Raw genomic sequence first — 21,856 nt, forward strand, 5'->3', positions numbered from 1 at the left:
AGGCCTCGATGAGTCATAGCTGTTTTGGAGGCACAAGCGAGACCTACACAATATCAGGCTGGTGGTTTTAATGTTGTAGCTGATCGGTGTGTTTTTTTTTTTTTTTACAAAGCTATCAAAATCCCACCACACCAGGATCGTCCATAACTGGCTGATATTTTTCTCTCTCTCTCTCTCTCTCTCTCTCTCTCTCTCTCTCTCTCTCTCTCTCTCTCTCCGTGCCCCAGAGAAGAAAATGGAATAGTGAGGGATAAGTCAGGGATTCAGTGAGGCATTACACAGTACAGTGTTATTTTAGGCATTTAATGGAGGGTGAAGGAGAAAGAGTGAACATGGGATAGATAAAGTGTTCATGTCCTGTAAAAATGGCTGTGAAAACACTGCGGCGGAGTGTGTGAGAGCTCTGCTCTGTACGCTTTACAGTACAGGTCTCCGTGGCACACGCCCTATGTGAGCTGTTAACGGATTGAACTGACGAAAGAAATTGTTTGTGGTCTCTCTGTGCAGGTGCTGCTGTCGGGTCTGATTGGAGTCGTGTCATGGAAAAGACCTCTCTCTCTGGTGGTGAGTAAGGGAAAAAAAAGAGGATTAAATCTCTATCGTGTGTGTGTGCGTGTGGTAAATCTTAAATCTTTGCACTGTTATGTGAATCTCATTTGACTGGATAATTATGCCTAAGTACAGAAAATCAGGCTCAAAAAACAAAAACAACCACAAGCATGAAATTTTTCCTTGCTCCATTTTTTTTTTTTTTTGAATTTTTTTCCAGATTTGTTCGGCTGAATAAATCTCTCGAGTGCTCCATCAGAGCCAAGGCTGCGAGCGACAGTGATTGCCTGTCACACAGTGTGCCATGGAAAAAAGAAATAGGCTAAAAAAAAAAAATCCTGCCACGCAGCACTCGGGTGGATGGGATGCAAAGCGTATGCATTGAGTTTGCTTTGCTTTGCCCAGGAGCTCGGCGTTCGGCTCTGGTGTAATTAGGGCGAGATTTCGGCACGACAGCTGAATTTTTCATCTTGGAGGCGTGGTATGTTATTAGCACGCCTACTACGAGCTTTAGTGATGGGCGGGACTTCCACAATGATACGATTGTGTGGAGAATAATAATAATAATCCAAAGGACGGGCGGCACGGTGGTGTAGTGGTTAGCGCTGTCGCCTCACAGCAAGAAGATTCCGGGTTCGAGCCCCGGGGCCGGCGAAGGCCTTTCTGTGTGGAGTTTGCAGGTTCTCCCCGTGTCCGCGTGGGTTTCCTCTGGGTGCTCCGGTTTCCCCCACAGTCCAAAGACATGCAGGTTAGGTTAACTGGTGACTCTAAATTGACCGTAGGTGTGAATGTGAGTGTGAATGGTTGTCTGTGTCTATGTGTCAGCCCTGTGATGACCTGGCGACTTGTCCAGGGTGTACCCCGCCTTTCGCCCGTAGTCAGCTGGGATAGGCTCCAGCTTGCCTGCGACCCTGTAGAACAGGATAAAGCGGCTACAGATAATGAGATGAGATGAATCCAAAGGACACTTCATCAAATCACATTTCCAGCAGTTTCCTGTCACACCCTTTACAGTGACAATGACACGAGATGCTCTCGGTCTGTATTGTGTTCATGAGCAGCTCAAAATCTCGGAAATTATTGGAAGTGTAAAGCCACAGAGTTTGGATCTAAAAACAAAAACCCAAACAAACAAGAGATTAATGCATATAGAGATCTTCCATCCATCCATCCATCCATCCATCCATCCATCCGTTATCTGTAGCCACTTATCCTGTTCTACAGGGTCGCAGGCAAGCTGGAGCCTATCCCAGCTGACTTCAGTTTCTTAAAATATTAACATTCTGTATGATACAATAATAAGCTGTATGGGAACGCCAGAAATGTAAAAAAAAAAAAAAAAAGCCTAAAAGGAAAGCATTGTATTGCTTTTAACTGGGGGGAAAAGACAGAACATGAACGTGAGTAATGCAAACTACATTTTTATCCCCCGCTGGCCGAAAGGCCCGAAGGGAGATTATGTTGTGGCGATGTCCATCCATCCATCTGTCCTTCCATCCCAGGAAGGGCACTCACATTCTGAAATCAACTGCTCTCACAATTTTTGGAGGGGTTTCACGAAACTTGGCAGGATTCTTTGTTATATGTTGGTAGTACGCATATTGTAATTTCGTTCAATTTGGTCACATTGTACCAGAGTTACAGCCCTTGATTAACAACCTTGTGCTTTCACAATTTCATGAAGGTGTGTTTGCAGGGCCGCTGACAGCTTTGGCTGGGCCCGAGACAAAATGCTCTGAATGGGCCCCCCCCCCCGGGCCAACCCACACACACACCCACCTCTCTTATCCCAGTCTCTACTCACTCCAACCCTTAAATGACAGGTATTCAAAAACCATTCAACCGGTCAACAACCATTTCATTTTAGCATTTCAACATTTTTACAGTTTTAACATTTTAACAAAAAAAAGCCCAAAACCAGCAACCTCACACACATTGTGATCCTGTGAAGTAATCCCCAATTTCACTGAATCTTTCCCCCCTGTACTGTAATGGAATAAGCGGTTACTGTTATTTTGTATCCTTTAACCGAACGCCATTAAATGTATTCCGTTACGCCCCAAGCCTGCATGCGACAGCCCCCGCAATGCCTTCCTAAACTCGTGGATAGTCTACTATAATCACGTGACTGGGGTGCTCTTGAAGGAGCAGCGATGGATGGGGGATTTCGGGCAGGGCTGGGGGCAAATGTAGTATACTGTGCGTGCGTGCGTACTGTCCAGTGCGAAAAGCAGAGAAGAACACACCGCTCGAGAAACGGCGGGATATGATTGCGGGCTAATGTGAATATTCTTAGCTTCAATCAGATATATGAAACACAATGTTATTAAGCCGTTGTGGTTATGAAATGATTCGATGCCCTGTGCGTTTGATATGGTGTTCAGTGTGACTTGCTCTCCCCTCGTTTGTAACATGAATTGCGTGCCGCGCGTGCCTTGGTTGGGGTTACTTTACGGGGCTGGAAAAAGTTGGCTGTGTCTTACCTGGCTCAGCTGCCCCACTGCCTTTGCTAGTACCTGCTGCATCATCCCAATCTTTTTTAAAATATTTATGCAGTGAGCCCCTGAGTCTCTTGGTTTCTTCCTCTCTTTTTCTCTTTTCTTTTCTTTTCTGTGCTCCTGACTTGTGCATGTTGGCAAATGGCATGCACGCTGATTGTCGAAGCGCTATGATCGAACGATGTCATTTTTTTCCCCTTAATCAAAGAGTCAGACCAAACCATTTTTGCGTTAGGGGTGGTAGGGGGTTCTTGACGCCTTTTTCAAAGACAATAAAGGCAAAAGATCTAGAAATCATTTATTTAATGCAACTATAGCACATTTCTCCCCCAAATCAACACATTTTGAAATGAAATAAAATAATTTAATCGCAACTTCATGACAGCCCAGTTCTGGGCCCCCCCATTCCTGGGCCCAGGACAACATACCCGTTTGTCCCCCCTCTGTCGGTGGGCCTGTGTGTTTGCCTTCTGACATCAACTCCTCTCTCAATTTTTGGACGAATTTCTTGAAGCTTGGCAAAAGGCCTTGTTATATGACAGTAATACACATATTTAATTTCGCTTTTGAAAATTTGACCAGAGTTTTGACCCTTGATTAAATAACTTGTACTTTGACAATTTCATGAGGGTGTACGTTCTTCTGAAATCAACTCCTCTCACAATTTGTGGAGGAATTTCACCAAATTTGGCAAAACGCTTTGTTATACTGTATGACAGTTATACGCAGATTGAAGTTTCGTTTAATTTGGGCAAATTTTACCAGAGTTATGTCCTTCATTACAAGTTATTAATAAACTTGTACTTTGGCAATTTCATCAAGGTGTGCTTGCTTTCTGAAATCAACTTCCCTCACAATTTTTATCCCCCGCTGGCCGAAAGGCCCGAAGGGGGATTATGTCGTGGTGATATCTGTCCGTCCCAGGAAGGGTACTCATCTCATCTCATCTCATTATCTGTAGCCTCTTTATCCTGTTCTACAGGGTCGCAGGCGAGCTGGAGCCTATCCCAGCTGACTACGGGCGAAAGGCGGGGTACACCCTGGACAAGTCGCCAGGTCATCACAGGGCTGACACATAGACACAGACAACCATTCACACTCACATTCACACCTACGCTCAATTTAGAGTCACCAGTTAACCTAACCTGCATGTCTTTGGACTGTGGGGGAAACCGGAGCACCCGGAGGAAACCCACGCGGACACGGGGAGAACATGCAAACTCCACACAGAAAGGCCCTCGTTGGCCACGGGGCTCGAACCCGGACCTTCTTGCTGTGAGGTGACAGCACTAACCACTACACCACCGTGCTGCCCCAGAAGGGTACTCACTTTCTGAAATCAACTCCTCTCACAATTTTTGGAAGAATTTCACGAAACTTGACAGGATTCTTTGTTATATGTCGGTAATACGCATATTGTAATTGCGTTCGATTCAGTCGCATTTTACCAGAGTTATGGCAGAGTTACCGGGGGGATATTGCTTACAAATAAAAATAATCAGATAAAGGGTCGTATCTTACATATTTATGCTCTGTCTCAACATTTCTGAGCAATAAAATGTTGATTTTATTTTCAGACGTGTAGTCTTGCTTACTTTTGCTTATTTTGTTGTTGATGATGATGATGGCCAGAATAATCATAGTAAATACTTTGATAAATGCAAATATCGCAAATAATCTGGGGCTGTGACATAAAATTCCCATCTGAAGTCTTTGTATATTCCATTCAGCTAGTGGACTTCAACTCATTCAATATCATGGAATATATCTGATATACCATGAAACAAAGCCAACCATTATTATTATTATTATTATTATTATTATTATTATTATTATACATAAACATTCTCTTCATATCAGCCTTCTCAAAACCCAACACGAGCTTACCCGCGAGTCAGCGCAGCAGTGAAGTCACCTTCCAGCCAGTGTAGCGTTCATCAGTAGTGTTAGTGAATGCTAATAAAGCGGTCAAGCCAGTGCTATCTATTGAGAGCAAGTAGCACAGGCTAACGACTGAGAAACTAAGATTTCTGTCTCCAGACTCTTCTTCCATGCTGCACGCTTGCTACAGTATTTTTCACTATTCATTTCCCTGTAATTTACTGAGTTACTTTTAAAATCAACAGCAACAACTACACACAACGGAGCGACCTGGCAGCCTGATGCTAATCCCTTGCAAAATCCTTTGCCCTGTTGCTTATTTTGGTGTTTGGTTAAGTTTTGGCTGAGCTCAAGTCCCAGCTCTAATAGTAACAGTTCGCCACTGCTTCTGAATATGCGTGAAGAATATCTAATGAAGTTTTGGCAGCCTTTTGCATGTTCAACGCGTCTTTCTCTTTCCTGGCGAACAAAGAAATGCTTGTGCTCGTGCGCAGCAGAAAAGTTTCCACGGGCGATTGCTCTAAGACAACGAGGGAGGCTCAGCCTCCTCTAAAAATGACGAACATCGTGTAGGATGAATTGCGCTAGGCTTATGTTATAGCTGACCTTATAACATTGCTATTTCAGATCCAGAATCATAGAAATATATGTGCTCAACCCAACTACAGTGCGAAATCATTCCGTTATAACTTTCCCAGCGCGATGCAGCCCAGCCTCAGTGGACTTCAATGGCATTTGGGAGCTCTGCGCTTTTCAGTATCAAAATGCAAGACGGTTATTGGACAAATACTGCGAAAACGCCCGCCCACGGACTCCCAGCCTCACAGTGGGAGGGACATGGCAGTTTCCGTGAGGAGACTGGTGATTGGTGAAAGCGGCCGGATATTTTCTTTGATTGACAGCTCGTTTCAAATATAGACAGGCAGCGGTGAATCTCAGTTCAGTCCCATGCGGATTCGCAAGTGCTGTGGTGTATTGTAAGAGATCAGCTTATATTTCGATTTCATTCATTACATACGGTTTCTACCAGCTTTTTTAGTTTGTATATATTTTCATTGTAAATAAAGTGTAAATGTAGTGTTGTCAAGTTTGCTATCTTAGTTCCAGAAATTTCGTTTACTTGAGTGACTGAACTTGAACTTGAGGGGGCTAATCAGCTAGCAAGAAAGCTGCGCACAGATGCCAAGCATTGCTGATTTAATTTTGGCGAAGCCATTTGCCAGTCTTCCTTTCGAGGAAAAATTAAAATTAAAGAGCAGGGTAGACCAACGCCTCAAATTGACTTGGTGAAAAAGGTAGGGAATAATACTCGTTCCTTTCAGCTCTCCTGGTACGAGAAAGTGAATTGGCTAACAGCAAGTGACCCACATCAACAACAGTAAATAGGCTACTTTAGTAATATGTCATGGATGGACCAAAAATATAGAATCTATTTAAAATGTTTATGCTGAGTATATTATATTGGAATATATATTTTTCTGGATATGAATTAAACACAGATACAATTTGGAAAACATTTTTAAACAAAAACACAGCCGAGAACATTTCACACTACAGACCTGGATTAAAAGTGAAGGGTTATCAAAATTGTCAATAAAACATTTCTCAGTCAAAATAAGTAAAATATAGGGAAAGTGTCTGTAGAGAGTTTAATGTGTGGGTGGAGCACAGAAGACGGCAGGACAGAGTTCATGTTCATAAGGCGCTTTTATTGTTACACTTTTCAGTCTAACATGCGCACACATAGACGCGCACACACACACACAACTGGCGTCTCGTTCGGGGGAGAGTCTCCTCTGCTCTCGCTCTCCTCCTTAAGTAGGGCGCGGTTTACTGGGGAGAACACACACAAAACACAGGTTAATTACACTCAGGTGTAGCGATTCTGCCACTTACCTTCCCCAACTCCGCCCTCCCGTCACAGACCGGCGCTTGACCACGCCCCCGCTGCCACATACCCCCACCGCCCGACTCAGGCCGGGCGCCCGTCTGGCCCGCAGCCGACTCCCCCCCCCCCCTTGACGGGAGAGGAAGTCCGCCATGACCATCTGCGCCCCCGGCCTGTGGACCACCTTGAAGTTGAAAGGTTGGAGCGCCAGATACCAACGGGTGATCCGCGCGTTGGCATCCTTCATGCGGTGGAGCCACTGGAGGGGCGCGTGGTCCGAACAGAGGGTGAAAGAGCGCCCCAGCAGGTAGTAACGGAAGGCGAGGACCGCCCACTTGATCGCCAGGCACTCTTTCTCGATGGTGCTGTAGCGCCCCTCACGCACTGACAGCTTTCGGCTGATGTATAACACTGGGCGGTCCTCTCCCCCCACCTGCTGGGACAAAACGGCCCCCAGCCCTCTGTCCGACGCATCCGTCTGTAACAAAAAGGGGAGAGAGAAGTCAGGGGAGTGTAAAAGTGGCCCCCCACACAGTGCAGCCTTTACCTCAGAGAAAGCCCGCTGGCACTGCTCCGTCCACTGGACCGGATCTGGCGCCCCCTTTTTAGTGAGGTCAGTCAGCGGGCTGGTGACGTCCGAATAATTAGGTATAAACCTACGATAATAGCCAGCCAGCCCCAGGAACTGTCTCACCCCCTTTTTGGTCTTGGGCCTCGGGCAGGCCGCAATCGCTGCTGTCTTATTAATTTGGGGACGCACCTGCCCGTTACCCAAGTGGAAGCCCAGATACCGTACTTCCACCCGCCCAATCGCACACTTCTTCAGGTTGGCAGTGAGCCCCGCCCGCCTCAGCGACCTAAGGATGGCCCTCAGGTGTTGCAGGTGCCGCTGCCAGTCATTACTATAAATGATGATGTCATCTAAGTAAGCGGCCGCATAGGTGGCGTGGGGCCGGAGGACCCGGTCCATCAGCTGCTGAAACGTAGCGGGCACCCCAAACAGCCCAAACGGAAGTGTGACGAACTGGTGTAAGCCAAACGGTGTGGAAAAGGCCGTTTTTTTCTCGGGATAGTGGAGTCAAGGGGATCTGCCAATATCCCTTCGTCAAATCCAGCGTCGAATAAAAGCGAGCCGTGCCTAGTCGATCAAGCAGCTCGTCAATACGAGGCATTGGGTACGCGTCAAATTTAGACACCGCGTTGACTTTCCTATAGTCCACACAAAACCAGACCGACCCGTCGGCCTTGGGTACCAAGACCACCGGGCTGCTCCAGTCACTGTGGGACTCCTCGACGATGCCCATTTCGAGCATGGCCTGAAGTTCTTCCCGAACCACCTTTTTTTGTGTTCGGGTAGCCTGTAAGGGCGGCTACGCACTACCACCCCCAGGGGCGTCTCGATGTGGTGCTCTATGAGGTTAGTGCGACCGGGCAGGGGCGAGAACACATCCGAAAACTCGGCCTGCAACTGGGCGACCTCCGTGAGTTGGGTCGGGGAGAGGTGGTCTCCACAGGGGACCGGAGAGGTACGTGATGCCAATGTTCCCTTTTGAACCTCCGGCCCCAGCTCCGCCTTCTCTGGAACCACCGACACCAACGCCACGGGGACCTCCTCGTTCCAGAGTTTAAGCAGATTGAGGTGGTAAATCTGTAGCGCCCCACCCCTGTCCGTTCGCCTCACCTCATAGTCGACGTCCCCGACTCACCGTGTGACCTCGAAGGGTCCTTGCCACTTGGTGATCAATTTGGAGCTCGACGTGGGCAACAGTACGAGTACCTTATCTCCCGGTGTGAACTCTCTAAGGCACGTACCCTTGTTGTACAGGCGGGCTTGCCATTCCTGGGCCTGCCGCAAATTCTCCTGAGTTAGGTGGGTGAGCGTGTGGAGTTTTGCGCGCAGGTCCATAACGTACTGAATTTCGTTCTTACTTTGCGAAGGTCCCTCCTCCCAATTTTCCCGCAGCACGTCCAGGATGCCGCGCGGCTTACGCCCATATAATAATTCGAACGGGGAGAACCCCGTGGAGGCTTGGGGGACCTCTCACACTGAGAACAGCAAGGGTTCGAGCCACTTATCCCAGTTACGTGCGTCCTCACTTACGAATTTCTTAATGATATTTTTGAGGGTGCGGTTGAATCGTTCCACTAAACTGTCCGTTTGTGGGTGATACACGCTGGTGTGGATCGGCTTAATCCCCAATAACCCATACAGTTCGCGCAGTGTTCGTGACATAAACGTAGTGCCTTGATCAGTCAGAATCTCTTTCGGGATTCCAACTCGGGAGATGGCGCGGAAGAGAGCCTCTGCAATACTACGTGCTGAGATATTGCGCAGAGGCACTGCTTCCGGGTATCGCGTTGCATAGTCCACCAGAACTAATATAAAGCGGTACCCTCGTGTTGACCGATCTAATGGCCCGACGAGATCCATCCCAATTCTCTCAAATGGGGTCTCGATTAACGGTAGAGGGCGCAAAGGCGCTTTTGGAATGGCCGCTGGGTTTACTAACTGGCATTCGCGGCATGCCGTACACCACCTACGGACATCGCCGCGAATCCCTGGCCAATAGAATCGGGCCGTTATTCGGGCTAGTGTTTTATCCTGCCCCAAGTGTCCAGCCATGGGATTAAAGTGAGCCGCCTGGAATACCAATTCCCGGCGGCTCTTCGGAATTAAAAGCTGCGTGACTCACTCTTCAGTTTGAGTGTCCTGCGTCACTCGGTATAATCTATCCTTCATAATCGCGAAGTAGGGGAAGGACGGGGTGGCGTTCGGCTGGAGCGTTTGACCATCGATTACTCTCACTTGGTCAAACGCATGCCGCAGAGTCTCGTCTCGCGACTGCTCTAATGGGAAATCCGCGAGGGATTCCCCAATAGGGAGAGGAGGAGCCGGCGGCTCCTCACTCTGACGCGGAGATGACATAGATGGCTCTGTGACAGCTGCTCCCGCCAAAGCGACACCGGGACCTCCCCCTGTCAACTGGCAGGACCCACTCTCGACTAGGCATGTCATTAAACCCCGAAATCCCAGCCAATCAGTCCCCAAAATTAGAGAGTGGGTAAGGCGGGGATTAACCGCCGCCTTCACTATAAATTTTTCCCCTCTAAAAATAATGTGGGCCGACACCAAAGGGTAGCTGTGAACATCCCCGTGCACACATAACACCTTCACCCCTTGTACTCCCCCCAATGCCTCATTTTGAACCAGGCTTTGGCGAATTGAGGTCTGATTACAACCAGAATCCTCCAACGCCTGATATGTAGCCCCTTGGATACTCACCGGTATGCGGTACGCTCCGGCCCGATCGAGGGCGGTCTCTGGCGCGTCGGGGATCCGAACCACCGCGCCCACTTCCATTGCCGTGCACTGCTGTTGAAGGTGGCCCGGCTCCCCGCAGCGCCAGCAAACCGGCCCGGGCTTTCCCTCTGCACCGGTGGTTTGAGGGTCACTCACCTGAGGGGGGGAGAGACAGACACAGAAGGGAGAAACGGGAGGGCACCACGGGTGCGGCGGGCCAGCTGGGGTGGAGCCGGCCCCCGCCTCCGTGGTGGGGGAATGGGGCGAGGACGGGACACAGGAGGAGGGGGAAGAGAGAGAGAGAGAGAAGAGGAGAGAGAAGATGACGTCCTCCGTTGTCCTGCTGCCGGGACAGCCGCCAGATGATCCTCCGCCAGTCCCACGGCCTGATCCAGCGACGCCGGGCGGTGGCACTGGACCCACTCCGCGGTTCCGGCGGGTAGGCGGGCGATGAACTGTTCCAGCGCCACCTGGTCGATGATCCCCTCGGTGTCGCGATCTTCGGCCCTCAGCCACCACCAGCAGGCGTCCCGGAGCTGCTGGCCGAACGCGAACGGGCTGCCGACTTCCTCCATTTGCAGCGCGCAGAAGCGCTGGCGCTGCTGCTCCGGCGTTCGCCCCACGCGCTGGAGGACAGCCTGGCGAAGGTCGGCGTAGGCCAGCCGGCGGTCGGCGGGGAGCTGTAGTGCGGCTAACTGCGCCTCTCCCGTCAGGAGGGGGAGGAGGCGCGCCGCGCGCTGCTCCATCGGCCACCCCGAGGCTTCGGCGACCTGCTCGAACAACGCGATGAAAGCCTCGGGGTCGTCCTGCGGGCCCATCTTGGTCAAGGTGAGGGGAGATGGGCCCGCGGCCGGGGCGCTGGTGGACCCCGCCGACACGAGGAGGCGCCGGAACGCCTCTCGGTCTTCCTGTTGAGCCAGCACCAGGGCTTCAAAGCGGCGCTCCTGCTCCTTCCGGAGCGTGACGAGTGCCTGGTGCTGGCTCTGCTGAGCCGTGGCGAGGGCGTGGACCAAGTCCGCGAACGGGGAGGATTCCATGGGGCTGCAGGACAGGTGCTCCACCTTCCGGGTTTCAGCACCACTGTAGAGAGTTTAACATGTGGGTGGAGCACAGAAGACGGCAGGACAGAGTTCATGTTCATAAGGCGCTTTTATTGTTACACTTTTCAGTCTAACATGCGATAATAGACGCGCGCACACACACACAACTGGCGTCTCGTTCGGGGGAGAGTCTCCTCTGCTCTCGCTCTCCTCCTTAAGTAGGGCGCGGTTTACTGGGGAGAACACACACAAAACACAGGTTAATTACACTCAGGTGTAGCGATTCTGCCACTTACCTTCCCCAACTCCGCCCTCCCATCACAGACCGGCGCTTGACCACGCCCCCGCTGCCACAGTGTCATTGAATGAAATGTGTGGCACCCAGCTCTATGTTTGGCTCCCCAAGGTCAGTGCTTGTGCCTATTCCAGAACACTCTGCTGTTACTGCTGAGGTTCCTGACAGCTGCTTTCAATAATGATCAATTTTTAAACAACATGCCACAATTTTAAAATATAAAATGTTAAAATATGCCCCCCCAACACCACTATCATGTATATTGGACAGTAGGCTAATGGGCCAAAAGAACCTGTTATTTCACAGTTTGTGACCCTGCCAACAATCAGCCAGATCAGAAGCAAGAGTATGGGCAAAATTGATGTGTTTTTTCTTTTTTCTTTTAAAATCTGTAAATATCGTAACCAACCAGCCTCCCCTGTTTGAAAGACTACCAGCCGCCACTGAAAGTTTCTCATTGAATATTCACAATCAGCTCCGACGTGTGATGTCATGTTGTCTTGACAACTATGCAATATCGTAAGCCATATTCAATGCTCATTCTCCATTGGGTGGAGTGATGTAATACACGTAGGATAAACGATACGCTAACAATATTGCATGCTATCAAACCACATGAATGAAACCTTCTAGAAGGGAATAGAACACATGTTTTTATTCCATGGAAAAAGCGTCCTGTATGTATCATAATTTGTAATATCTGTGTTTTTAGGTTGCGTGGTAGTTTGTAATCTTTTTTTTTTTAAAAGATATTTTTTTGGGCTTTTTGCACCTTTATTGGATAGGACAGTGTAGAGACAGGAAATGAGCGGGAGAGAGACGGGAAGGGATCGGGAAATGACCTCGGGCCGGAATCAAACCCGGGTCGCCCGCATTCATGGTATGGCGCCTTAACCACCTGAGCCACGACGCCCCCGGTAGTTTGTAATCTAATGGCAGGTCACGACAACATGTTTCCAGACCACTGAATTCATTCTGGTGTCTCCATGACTGATTCGCTATCGATAAATTGTAAACAGTGAACAAGAGAGTGAGCCATTTTATTTTACACAACAGTGACTGTTTTATTTTCCTGTGACAGTGCAAGCCTGGGAGAACAGCTCATGCCTGACGAGTTGAACCCAGAGCAGAACAGAACACGTGTTCTCCTGCTCCAGTGACTGTCAGGAAGACAGAGTCTTTAGGTTCCCAGGGGCGAGCTGATCGATCACTGAATACCAAAAAAGCCTCGCCTGGACCTGCAGGGCTAACAATCCTCGACTCGTTCACTCCCTCGGGATGAGTATCAATGATGTATAGGTCGATGAAGCTGTGTCGAGAAAGTGCACCAGTGTTACGCTGGAGCTCGCTGTCATGGCTAAAGGAGATTAAAGGCAGTGTTTCTACAGAAAGCAGGGCGGGGGATTCATTGGCTCTCCGTTGGGCTCCGCTGGAGAACAGAGAGAGAGAGGAGGAAGGCGAGCGGCACAGAGGGAGGAGTATTAATGTAGAGCAGAAATGGAAAAGACAGGACGACACAGATTGCGTTTCCAGCACAGTTCAATCACACACAGACTTCCTCATCGTAGTCAGAGACACAAACAGAGACGGATATTTTACCCGTTTCTGGTTACAGGGGAAGCTAAACATCCAAGCACAAGGGGATCTGACAGGGAGCACTGCCTCACATGAGAACGTCTGCTCCACATCTCTGGGATTATTATTCAAATTAGAAGTCAAACAGGGAGGAAAAACATGAATGGGGCATCGATATCATACTCTTACAGTCAGAGGAACAGGAATCAGACAGAAAAATGAAAAATATTTGTGATCATGAGCGCCGCCAGGGGGGGAAAGGTTAGAACAATTCTAGGGGCCCAGCACTGCCATGGGGCCCTTTAAGGGGCTGATAATATGCTTTTAATGATTTTAATAAGACTTTTGAAATAACAACAATGCAATATTCCATCTGGTAAAATGAGCTAATTGAACAAGGTTGTCTTTTTCTTGAGTTCTTCAACATATTGTCATTTAACCCTCCCCGTTTTGCGAAATGGTACGGTCCAGTTCTGGTAGAAGCGCGATGCGTTAAATCTGTGTGCTGATCAGTGCAACGCTACTTGCTGCTGTGTTGCGGTGCAGCAGCCAGCCAGCCAGCAGTGGAGTGCGTACAGTCTATGGTCGCTAAATATGAAGAGTGGCTGTCAAAAACGTAAAGAAAGGCAGCTGAAAGCTGAGGGGGACCGGAGAGGCAGGCAACTGGTCACTCAGTTTTTCCCAAAGAAAGGTAGCTATCGCTCACATGTGTGTTCAAAATATTAGCGAATGGTAAATGAACAGTATGAACGTGGTTGGATTAGCCTATCAAGAGAACACTTTTACAGTTTGTACAGTGAGATTTTTTCCATTTTAATAACTGAACTGACTTGTGTGATAAACAAGATGAAATATTACGTTATGCTGGTGCTAATAACTAGTGCTAATAACCAGTTTCATAACTAATGGGGTGCCCTAAATATGCACAGATTCAGCCTCAGGGGGACCTCCGCCCTACCAAACCACTGAACCCCCCTTTGGAGAAGGAGGTGAGCAGCAATACAACCCATAAATGCTTTAGGATTGAAGTTTTTAATGAGCGAGCGCCATATACAGTTTGCTAGATTAAAGTGTTGCTAATAGTTTGCTAGATTAAAGTGTTGCTTAGCAGTCACATCACACATTTCACTACCAATTGTCCTAGCACGAGAAGGCATGTGGCAAAATCTTGAATTTTCATTTGTGATTGTAAATGCACCAGAATTAGTCACTGACCAGTTTTCATCTAGTCCCTGGTAGGTTAATACATAAAATGTAATAACAAAGTCACAAACTCAAGGTCCATGGGCTATCAAAAGTCAAATAATGACAATAGTGCAATTGTGATGAGGGTGGGCAAAGTTGGGGGGCCCAAAATTCTAATCTTTCATGGGGCCCAAAATTTCTGGCGGCGCCCGTTTGTGATTATATTCATATCATCAAACTGTCAGGAGGAAAAGAGTTTTCAGTGTTTCAGGGTTTTTTTAGATCACAAGGGCAAAATTTAAATACTGGACGTAAGTATTATGCAGATACTAATTCTATTTTTATATCTATTCTGTTTTTGACTGTATTAGACGTCCTACTTTGTCGTAGCGTCTCTGAAACCAGTGAGAAGAGTCGAATCGGTTCAAAATCCCTCAGCAATTGTTTGTTTATTAATAATTTTACAGATTATTTAATCATTCCTAAAGTTGTAGGATATCATTGACTTTGATGCAGAAACATCAGTCACCGCAATTAATTAGAACATTTTAAAGTGTTCAATTTCAATGAATATTCTTTTAGCTTAGTTTGTAATTATATATAGTTTTTATCATACTTGTTATATATTATTGCAGTTTTTTTTATATCAGACCAAATTGTGTGTAACTTTGAACAATTATAGAAACCATTTTGTACAGTTAGATAATAGTTATTTGAAGTTTATATTTTTTTATGAAATAAAGATTGTCATTGTCGTCTGAAGAATATCATTTCATTTTCATTTCATCTTTAGATGCATAAAACAAATTATCTTGAGATTCCAAATAATTTCAGGCACTGAAAAGAACATCATAAAACACAGTAAAATGGAGTCTCTTAACAAACGTTACAAATTACACTGGAAGCAAAATATGCAAACGTTTGTTGTGTATTGACTTTATATATGTATATATTTATTATCCCCCGCTGGCTGAAAGGCCCAAAGGGGGATTATGTCGTGGTGATTTCTATTCATCCGTCTGTCCCGGGACGGGTGCTCACCTTCTGAAATCAACTGCTCGCACAATTTTTGGAGGAATTTCACCAAACTTGGCAGAATTCTTTGTTATATGTTGGTAATACGCATACTGTTGTTTTGTTAAATTTGGTCACATTTTACCAGAGTTACCGTACGGCCCTTGATTAACAACCTTGTACTTTCACAATTTCATGAAGGTGCGTTCGCCTTCTGACATCAACTCCTCTCACAATTTTTGGACGAATTTCTCGAAGCTTGGCAAAAGGCCTTGTTATATGACGATAATACGCATATTACAATTTAATTTCGTTTGTGAAAATTTTTACCAGAGTTTTGACCCTTGATTAAAGAACTTGTATTTTGACAATTTCATGAGGGTGTACGTTCTTCTGAAATCAACTCCTCTCACAATTTGTGGAGGAATTTCACCAAATTTGACAGGATTCTTTGTTATATGTCGGTAATATGCACATTGCAGTTTTGTTCAATTCAGTCGCATTTTACCAGAGTTATGGCAGAGTTGCCAGCGGGGGATATTGTGCTCTCAAAGCACTCTTGGCTTTTTGTTTGTTTGTTTGTTTTTTTAATCCTATATACATTCACTGGATATGAGCAATCGGGCACTCTGATTGGCTACTCTACTACTAGGATATCAGCTCATATACTATCTCATCTCATCTCTCATCTCATTATCTGTAGCCGCTTTATCCTGTTCTACAGGGTCGCAGGCGAGCTGGAGCCTATCCCAGCTGACTACGGGCGAAAGGCGGGGTACACCCTGGACAAGTCGCCAGGTCATCACAGGGCTGACACATAGACACAGACAACCATTCACACTCACATTCACACCTACGCTCAATTTAGAGTCACCAGTTAACCTAACCTGCATGTCTTTGGACTGTGGGGGAAACCGGAGCACCCGGAGGAAACCCACGCGGACACGGGGAGAACATGCAAACTCCGCACAGAAAGGCCCTCGCCGGCCATGGGGCTCGAACCCAGGACCTTCTTGCTGTGAGGCGACAGCGCTAACCACTACACCACCGTGCCGCCCTCATATACTACCAGTAGAGAAAAACAAAATGGAAGAACATGTTGCTGAACCAACCGAGAACAAAATAAAAACTACTCGAAAACAAACCCCCCCAAAATACAAAAAAAAGCAACAAAATATGGAATGAAAGTATGTGATGGTAAGAACGTATCTTTTATTTTTCAAGAATTATCATTATTATCGCATTTTTCACAAATTGCTCCTGTCATTTCGCTGGTTTGTTTACATTCTAAGCGGAAATTATTTTGTCGGACATTTTGTATAAAGTTTTTTATTTATCGAATTTGCAAAAAAATAAAAATAAAAATGCTCCATTTCTCAAAATCCAATGAATGTGGATAGAATAAAACAGTTAGTCCACTCAATCTCGTCGGACATGGCTTATAGCCAACTCAGTGCTTTGCAACTTTTTTGTTTTTTTTTGTGTGTGTGTATTTTGTAAAGTGAAAAATGATGTTTATCAAATGAGGCTAAAAATTTAGCACAAGCACATATTCTTTATCATTATTTATGTCTCACTGTTTGTTATAGTTTATTATTCATAATCTGGCTGGGGTTAAATGTATGCTAATAATTATTCATAAAAGGACGACAGACTGTGTTTATGTAGCTCTTGCAACTGCCTCCTGGAGTTTTAAAGTTTAATGCCGAGAAATAAAGAAAGTAAAAATTTGCTGTATAATACAGTGGTGCTTGAAAGTTTGTGAACCCTTTAGAATTTTCGATATTTCTGCATAAATATGATCTAAAACATCATCAGATTTTCACACAAGTCCTAAAAGTAGATAAAGAGAACCCAGTTAAACAAATGAGACAAAAATATTATACTTGGTCATTTATTTATTGAGGAAAATGATCCAATATTACATATCTGTCAATGGCAAAAGTATGTGAACCTTTGCTTTCAGTATCTGGTGTGACCCCCTTGTGCAGCAATAACTGCAACTAAACGTTTGTGGTAACTGTTGATCAGTCCTGCACACCGGCTTGGAGGAATTTTAGCCCGTTCCTCCGTACAGAACAGCTTCAACTCTGGGATGTTGGTGGGTTTCCTCACATGAACTGCTCGCTTCAGGTCCTTCCACAACATTTCGATTGGATTAAGGTCAGGACTTTGACTTGGCCATTCCAAAACATTCACTTTATTCTTCTTTAACCATTCTTTGGTAGAACGACTTGTGTGCTTAGGGTCGTTGTCTTGCTGCATGACCCACCTTCTCTTGAGATTCAGTTCATGGACAGATGTCCTGACATTTTCCTTTAGAATTTACTGGGATGATTCAAAATTCATTGTTCCATCAATGATGGCAAGCCGTCCTGGCCCAGATGCAGCAAAACAGGCCCAAACCATGATACTACCACCACCATGTTTCACAGATGGGATAAGGTTCTTATGCTGGAATGCAGTGTTTTCCTTTCTCCAAACATAACACTTCTCATTTAAACCAAAAAGTTCTATTTTGGTCTCATCTGTCCACAAAACATTTTTCCAATAGCCATCTGGCTTGTCCTTGTGATCTTTAAAAACTGCAGACGAGCAGCAATGTTCTTTTTGGAGAGCAGTGGCTTTCTCCTTGCAACCCTGCCATGCACACCATTGTTGTTCAGTGTTCTTCTGATGGTGGGCTCATAACCATTAACTTTAGCCAATATGAGAGAGGACTTCAGTTGCTTAGAAGTTACCCTGGGGTCCTTTGTGACCTCACCGACTATTACACGCCTTGCTCTTGGAGTGATCTTTGTTGGTCGACCACTCCTGGGGAGGGTAACAATGGTCTTGAATTTCCTCCATTTGTTCACAATCTGTCTGACTGTGGATTGGTGGAGTCCAAACTCTTTAGAGATGGTTTTGTAACCTTTTCCAGCCTGATGAGCATCAACAACGCTTTTTCTGAGGTCCCCAGAAATCTCCTTTGTTCGTGCCATCATACACTTCCACAAACATGTGTTGTGAAGATCAGACTTTGATAGATCCCTGTTCTTTAAATAAAACAGGGTGCCCACTCACACCTGATTGTCATCCCATTGATTGAAAACACCTGACTCTAATTTCACCTTCAAATTAACTGCTAATCCTAGAGGTTCACATACTTTTGCCACTCACAGATATGTAATATTGGATCATTTTCCTCAATAAATAAATGACCAAGTATAATATTTTTGTCTCATTTGTTTAACTGGGTTCTCTTTATCTACTTTTAGGACTTTTGTGAAAATCTGATGATGTTTTAGGTCATATTTATGCAGAAATATAAAAAATTCTAAAGGGTTCACAAACTTTCAAGCACCACTGTAGATTCGGTTTGCAAAACTTAAGAGAATGACAAAGTAAGCAGCAAAACAATTTAAGCTCTCCTAGTTATAATATACAGTTATACTCATATGCAGTCATCCTGCTTTTCAGGTTTGTTGTGTACAGCATTCTGGTGTGTGTGTGTGTGTGTGTGTGTGTGTGTGTGTGTGTGTGTGTGTGTGTGTGTGTGTGTGTGTGTGTTAATTCCCACTAGACAGATGGAAGAACACTGTTGCTTGGCCTTATTGATCTGAGTGTGAATATAGAGATTGTATGTACTGCATATTCATAGTTTTGTCCATAATGAATGAGGGGAAGCAGGATGTGTGAGAAGACCGAGGCGTCTCTGAAACCATCCACTGACAAACACATTTCCTTCCTCATGAAATATTAAAGCTTTGAGCAGAATATATAACGACACTGCTGAATTTTCAGGAATGGGAGTTTAATCTCCATTCATATAGCCGCTTCAGGAATATCAGCGCGAGTCTGGCTTGTTTTGGTGAAATAAACTCCTAGATGTCATCAGATACACACACACACACACACACACACACACACACACACACACACACTGACCATTTCACCATGAAAACCCGTCTGAAAACCCGTCTGTTCACCTGTAATCCCTCGGCTGTTGCGCCATACCGTTAGCACTTTCCCTTTCCGTCTTTCCACGCCACTTCAGATCGATGGCTGTTTTTCTGTTGTGACCGCTTGCTTAAGTGTTCTTGTGATTTGTTTAAGAGCACTCCAATTAATTCTGATTAAATGAGCTTTGAGTAATGCTGAGGCTCAGTTTGTGTCTGGATTGGCAAAATAATAGACTGTTTATGGCTTTACAAAATCTACAGTTAAACAATAAAACCAGCAAAACGAACCTGTTTAGAATGATCACCATGAGCGTGATTAGCCTTTGTTGCATAATGAGCATTATTATTTCTACCACAGTGCTTCTGGATTGTGATTGGTCAGAAAGAAGGTCTCGCTTGATTTTCTGGAACAGCAGCTCAGAGAGTAGTTTCAGCTGTAATGCAAGTCGTATTAACGCGCTCGTTATAATATGTTAACATTTCTATGGCAACGGCTCATTCACAGAGATCTAACTAAAGGTTTTTAAAAAAAAGTTATAGTTGACATGATGAAGTTTATGGAAGGAGTCTTCAGCGTCATCTACGGAGTCCAGATCAGACAGTTTTTCGTCCTTCCAGCCACTATATTCCCTTGGTCCTTCATTGCTGCCTTGAGCACCCAGTCAGTGGCGCACATTAAACATGACTAATATAGATATTTATTCACTGCCTAAAAGCAGAGCTCCTGATGAGTTCATGAGCAAAATATTTGCAAAGGTACAAAATCCTCCTGAATAGAATAATATTATTACAGCACCATGAATGAACCATCGAATTGTGCCGTGTTGTGTTTTTCACCTCAATAAATCACTGCATTGTCTTGTGACGTTGTTGTGAGACCAATAATGAGATGCGCATCGCAGTTACGATACATATTTATTCCTTTCATTGACGCTGCATGCCATGCACCAGAAACAACACCACGACATTTATTTTATTATAGTGTGACTCTGCTGGGTGCCTGGTGGACAGCAGTGAACGAGCAGTTTCACGTTACATCACTACTGTAGAGTTACCATCCGATATTATCACATTCGATACGTCAAACAGTTGTCTGGATACATCTCTCACCTCCATGCATGCAGCACCATTAGGACTAATTACCCTGCACCTGTTCCTGATTCAAGCTCAATCACAGCGTAGACATTTATTTAAGGACTCTGAGTAACACACAGACTTTGAAAGCCTTGTATTCGGTATCACTTTTCTGGTTTTGACCCTGTTTGTGTTTTTGGACTGTGAGTATTGTATTCCCTCTGATATCCTGTCTGTGCCTCACTCCACCACTGCATGGTTTTCCACTCTGCCTTTGTCTCCGTTTTGGATCTGTTTGCGAGCGTGTTTTCAATAAAACTCTTCCTGCGATTACATCCGTCTATCACCTTTACACGACACAAACTGTCAACTGTCCAACTACTGAGTGGACTAATAAAACTGTTTTAACTTGTTTTGTATGAAACTGTCATGAATATTTTCTGTAAAATGTGTCAGTAAATAATCCAATATTATTTTTTAAAGCAAATTAAAAATAAGCACTGGATAAAAAACCATCTATCTTATGGAAATAAAGATACAAATTTTGTTGTCTGGTGGTCGAGTGTTTATGAGAGACGTTACCTTGCACTTATGATCAGGTTGCCTGTGGTGGTACACGAAAGTCATTTGTACATATGGATGTCTTACGGTTGCAAAAGCCATCAGAAATCAGGTTGATGCATTACCGTATTCTCTTAAATATGGGGCTTTGCTATAAACGGATAAAACTTGTAAATGTTGGCAAATTGCTTGAGGTATCAGTGAAATAAAATGCTTTTATCAATAAATGATCAACGTTTAGATGCTGATAGTCACTCTGCTTCATCACACCAACCCATTGTTGATTTTTTTCCCCGTGTAACAGCACACCCACAAGTTTTTTTTAATTTATTACTTCAGGATTGAAGCTTAACTTATTATTTCTTAATAAGGGCTGATGATTCAATTTCTGTATCAGCAACATCTCTATAACTGAGCCAGTCCTTCCCTGTACAGATTCATATTATGGATATCGTGTTATCATTTTATGTATTTTTTTTTAAACAAAATTTTATTATACACTGAACTAGAAGATATGAAGCCCCTAAAGGGACATGTAAAAAAAAAAAAAATGAAAGATTCCCCAAGCGAATGAGAAAATATGCAGTGCGCACGTAGTCTGTTAGTTGATTAATGATATCTTATGGTAAATTTCACATTCTCGCACATCACCCTCTGTATGGCCGTTCCCCTGTTAGAAACACTTCATCGTGTTTACAGAGTTCAGGCTTCTCTCAGGTAGTTTCTCAGATAGTTTTGAGAAAGTACCTGATGCGTATGAGATTTTTTTTTAACACGTCCTTTTCAGGACTCTGTAAGAAGCAGCTGATATGATGTTGAAATTTTGTACTTAATTTTTTAAAAGTTAACATTTTTCCCTTCTTTTTCAGTGTTGTTTTAATATTTTTATACCAAATGCTTGGAATTTCTCAGTGTGATATCTATCTATCTATCTATCTATCTATCTATCTATCTATCTATCTATCTATCTATCTATCTATCTATCTATCTATCTATATATGAGTGATTCCACGCTTATGGGTACTGAAATGGGGACATGAACTTATTTTTA

At 45.0% G+C, this 21,856-nt stretch overlaps 1 protein-coding gene across 1 annotated transcript in view; it reads left to right on the forward strand.

Moving 5' to 3' along the window:
* The window catches only part of fam189a1 (family with sequence similarity 189 member A1), a 364,309-nt gene that overhangs the window by 185,267 nt on the left and 157,186 nt on the right, over nucleotides 1-21,856 (forward strand). The window contains exon 2 of the mRNA XM_060911073.1: nucleotides 508-564. Within this exon, the coding sequence (XP_060767056.1) occupies nucleotides 508-564 (57 nt within the window). The remainder of the gene's footprint in view (nucleotides 1-507; nucleotides 565-21,856) is intronic.

This window comes from Neoarius graeffei, chromosome 27 (assembly GCF_027579695.1).
Source record: "Neoarius graeffei isolate fNeoGra1 chromosome 27, fNeoGra1.pri, whole genome shotgun sequence".
NCBI classification, from domain to species: Eukaryota; Metazoa; Chordata; class Actinopteri; order Siluriformes; family Ariidae; genus Neoarius; species Neoarius graeffei.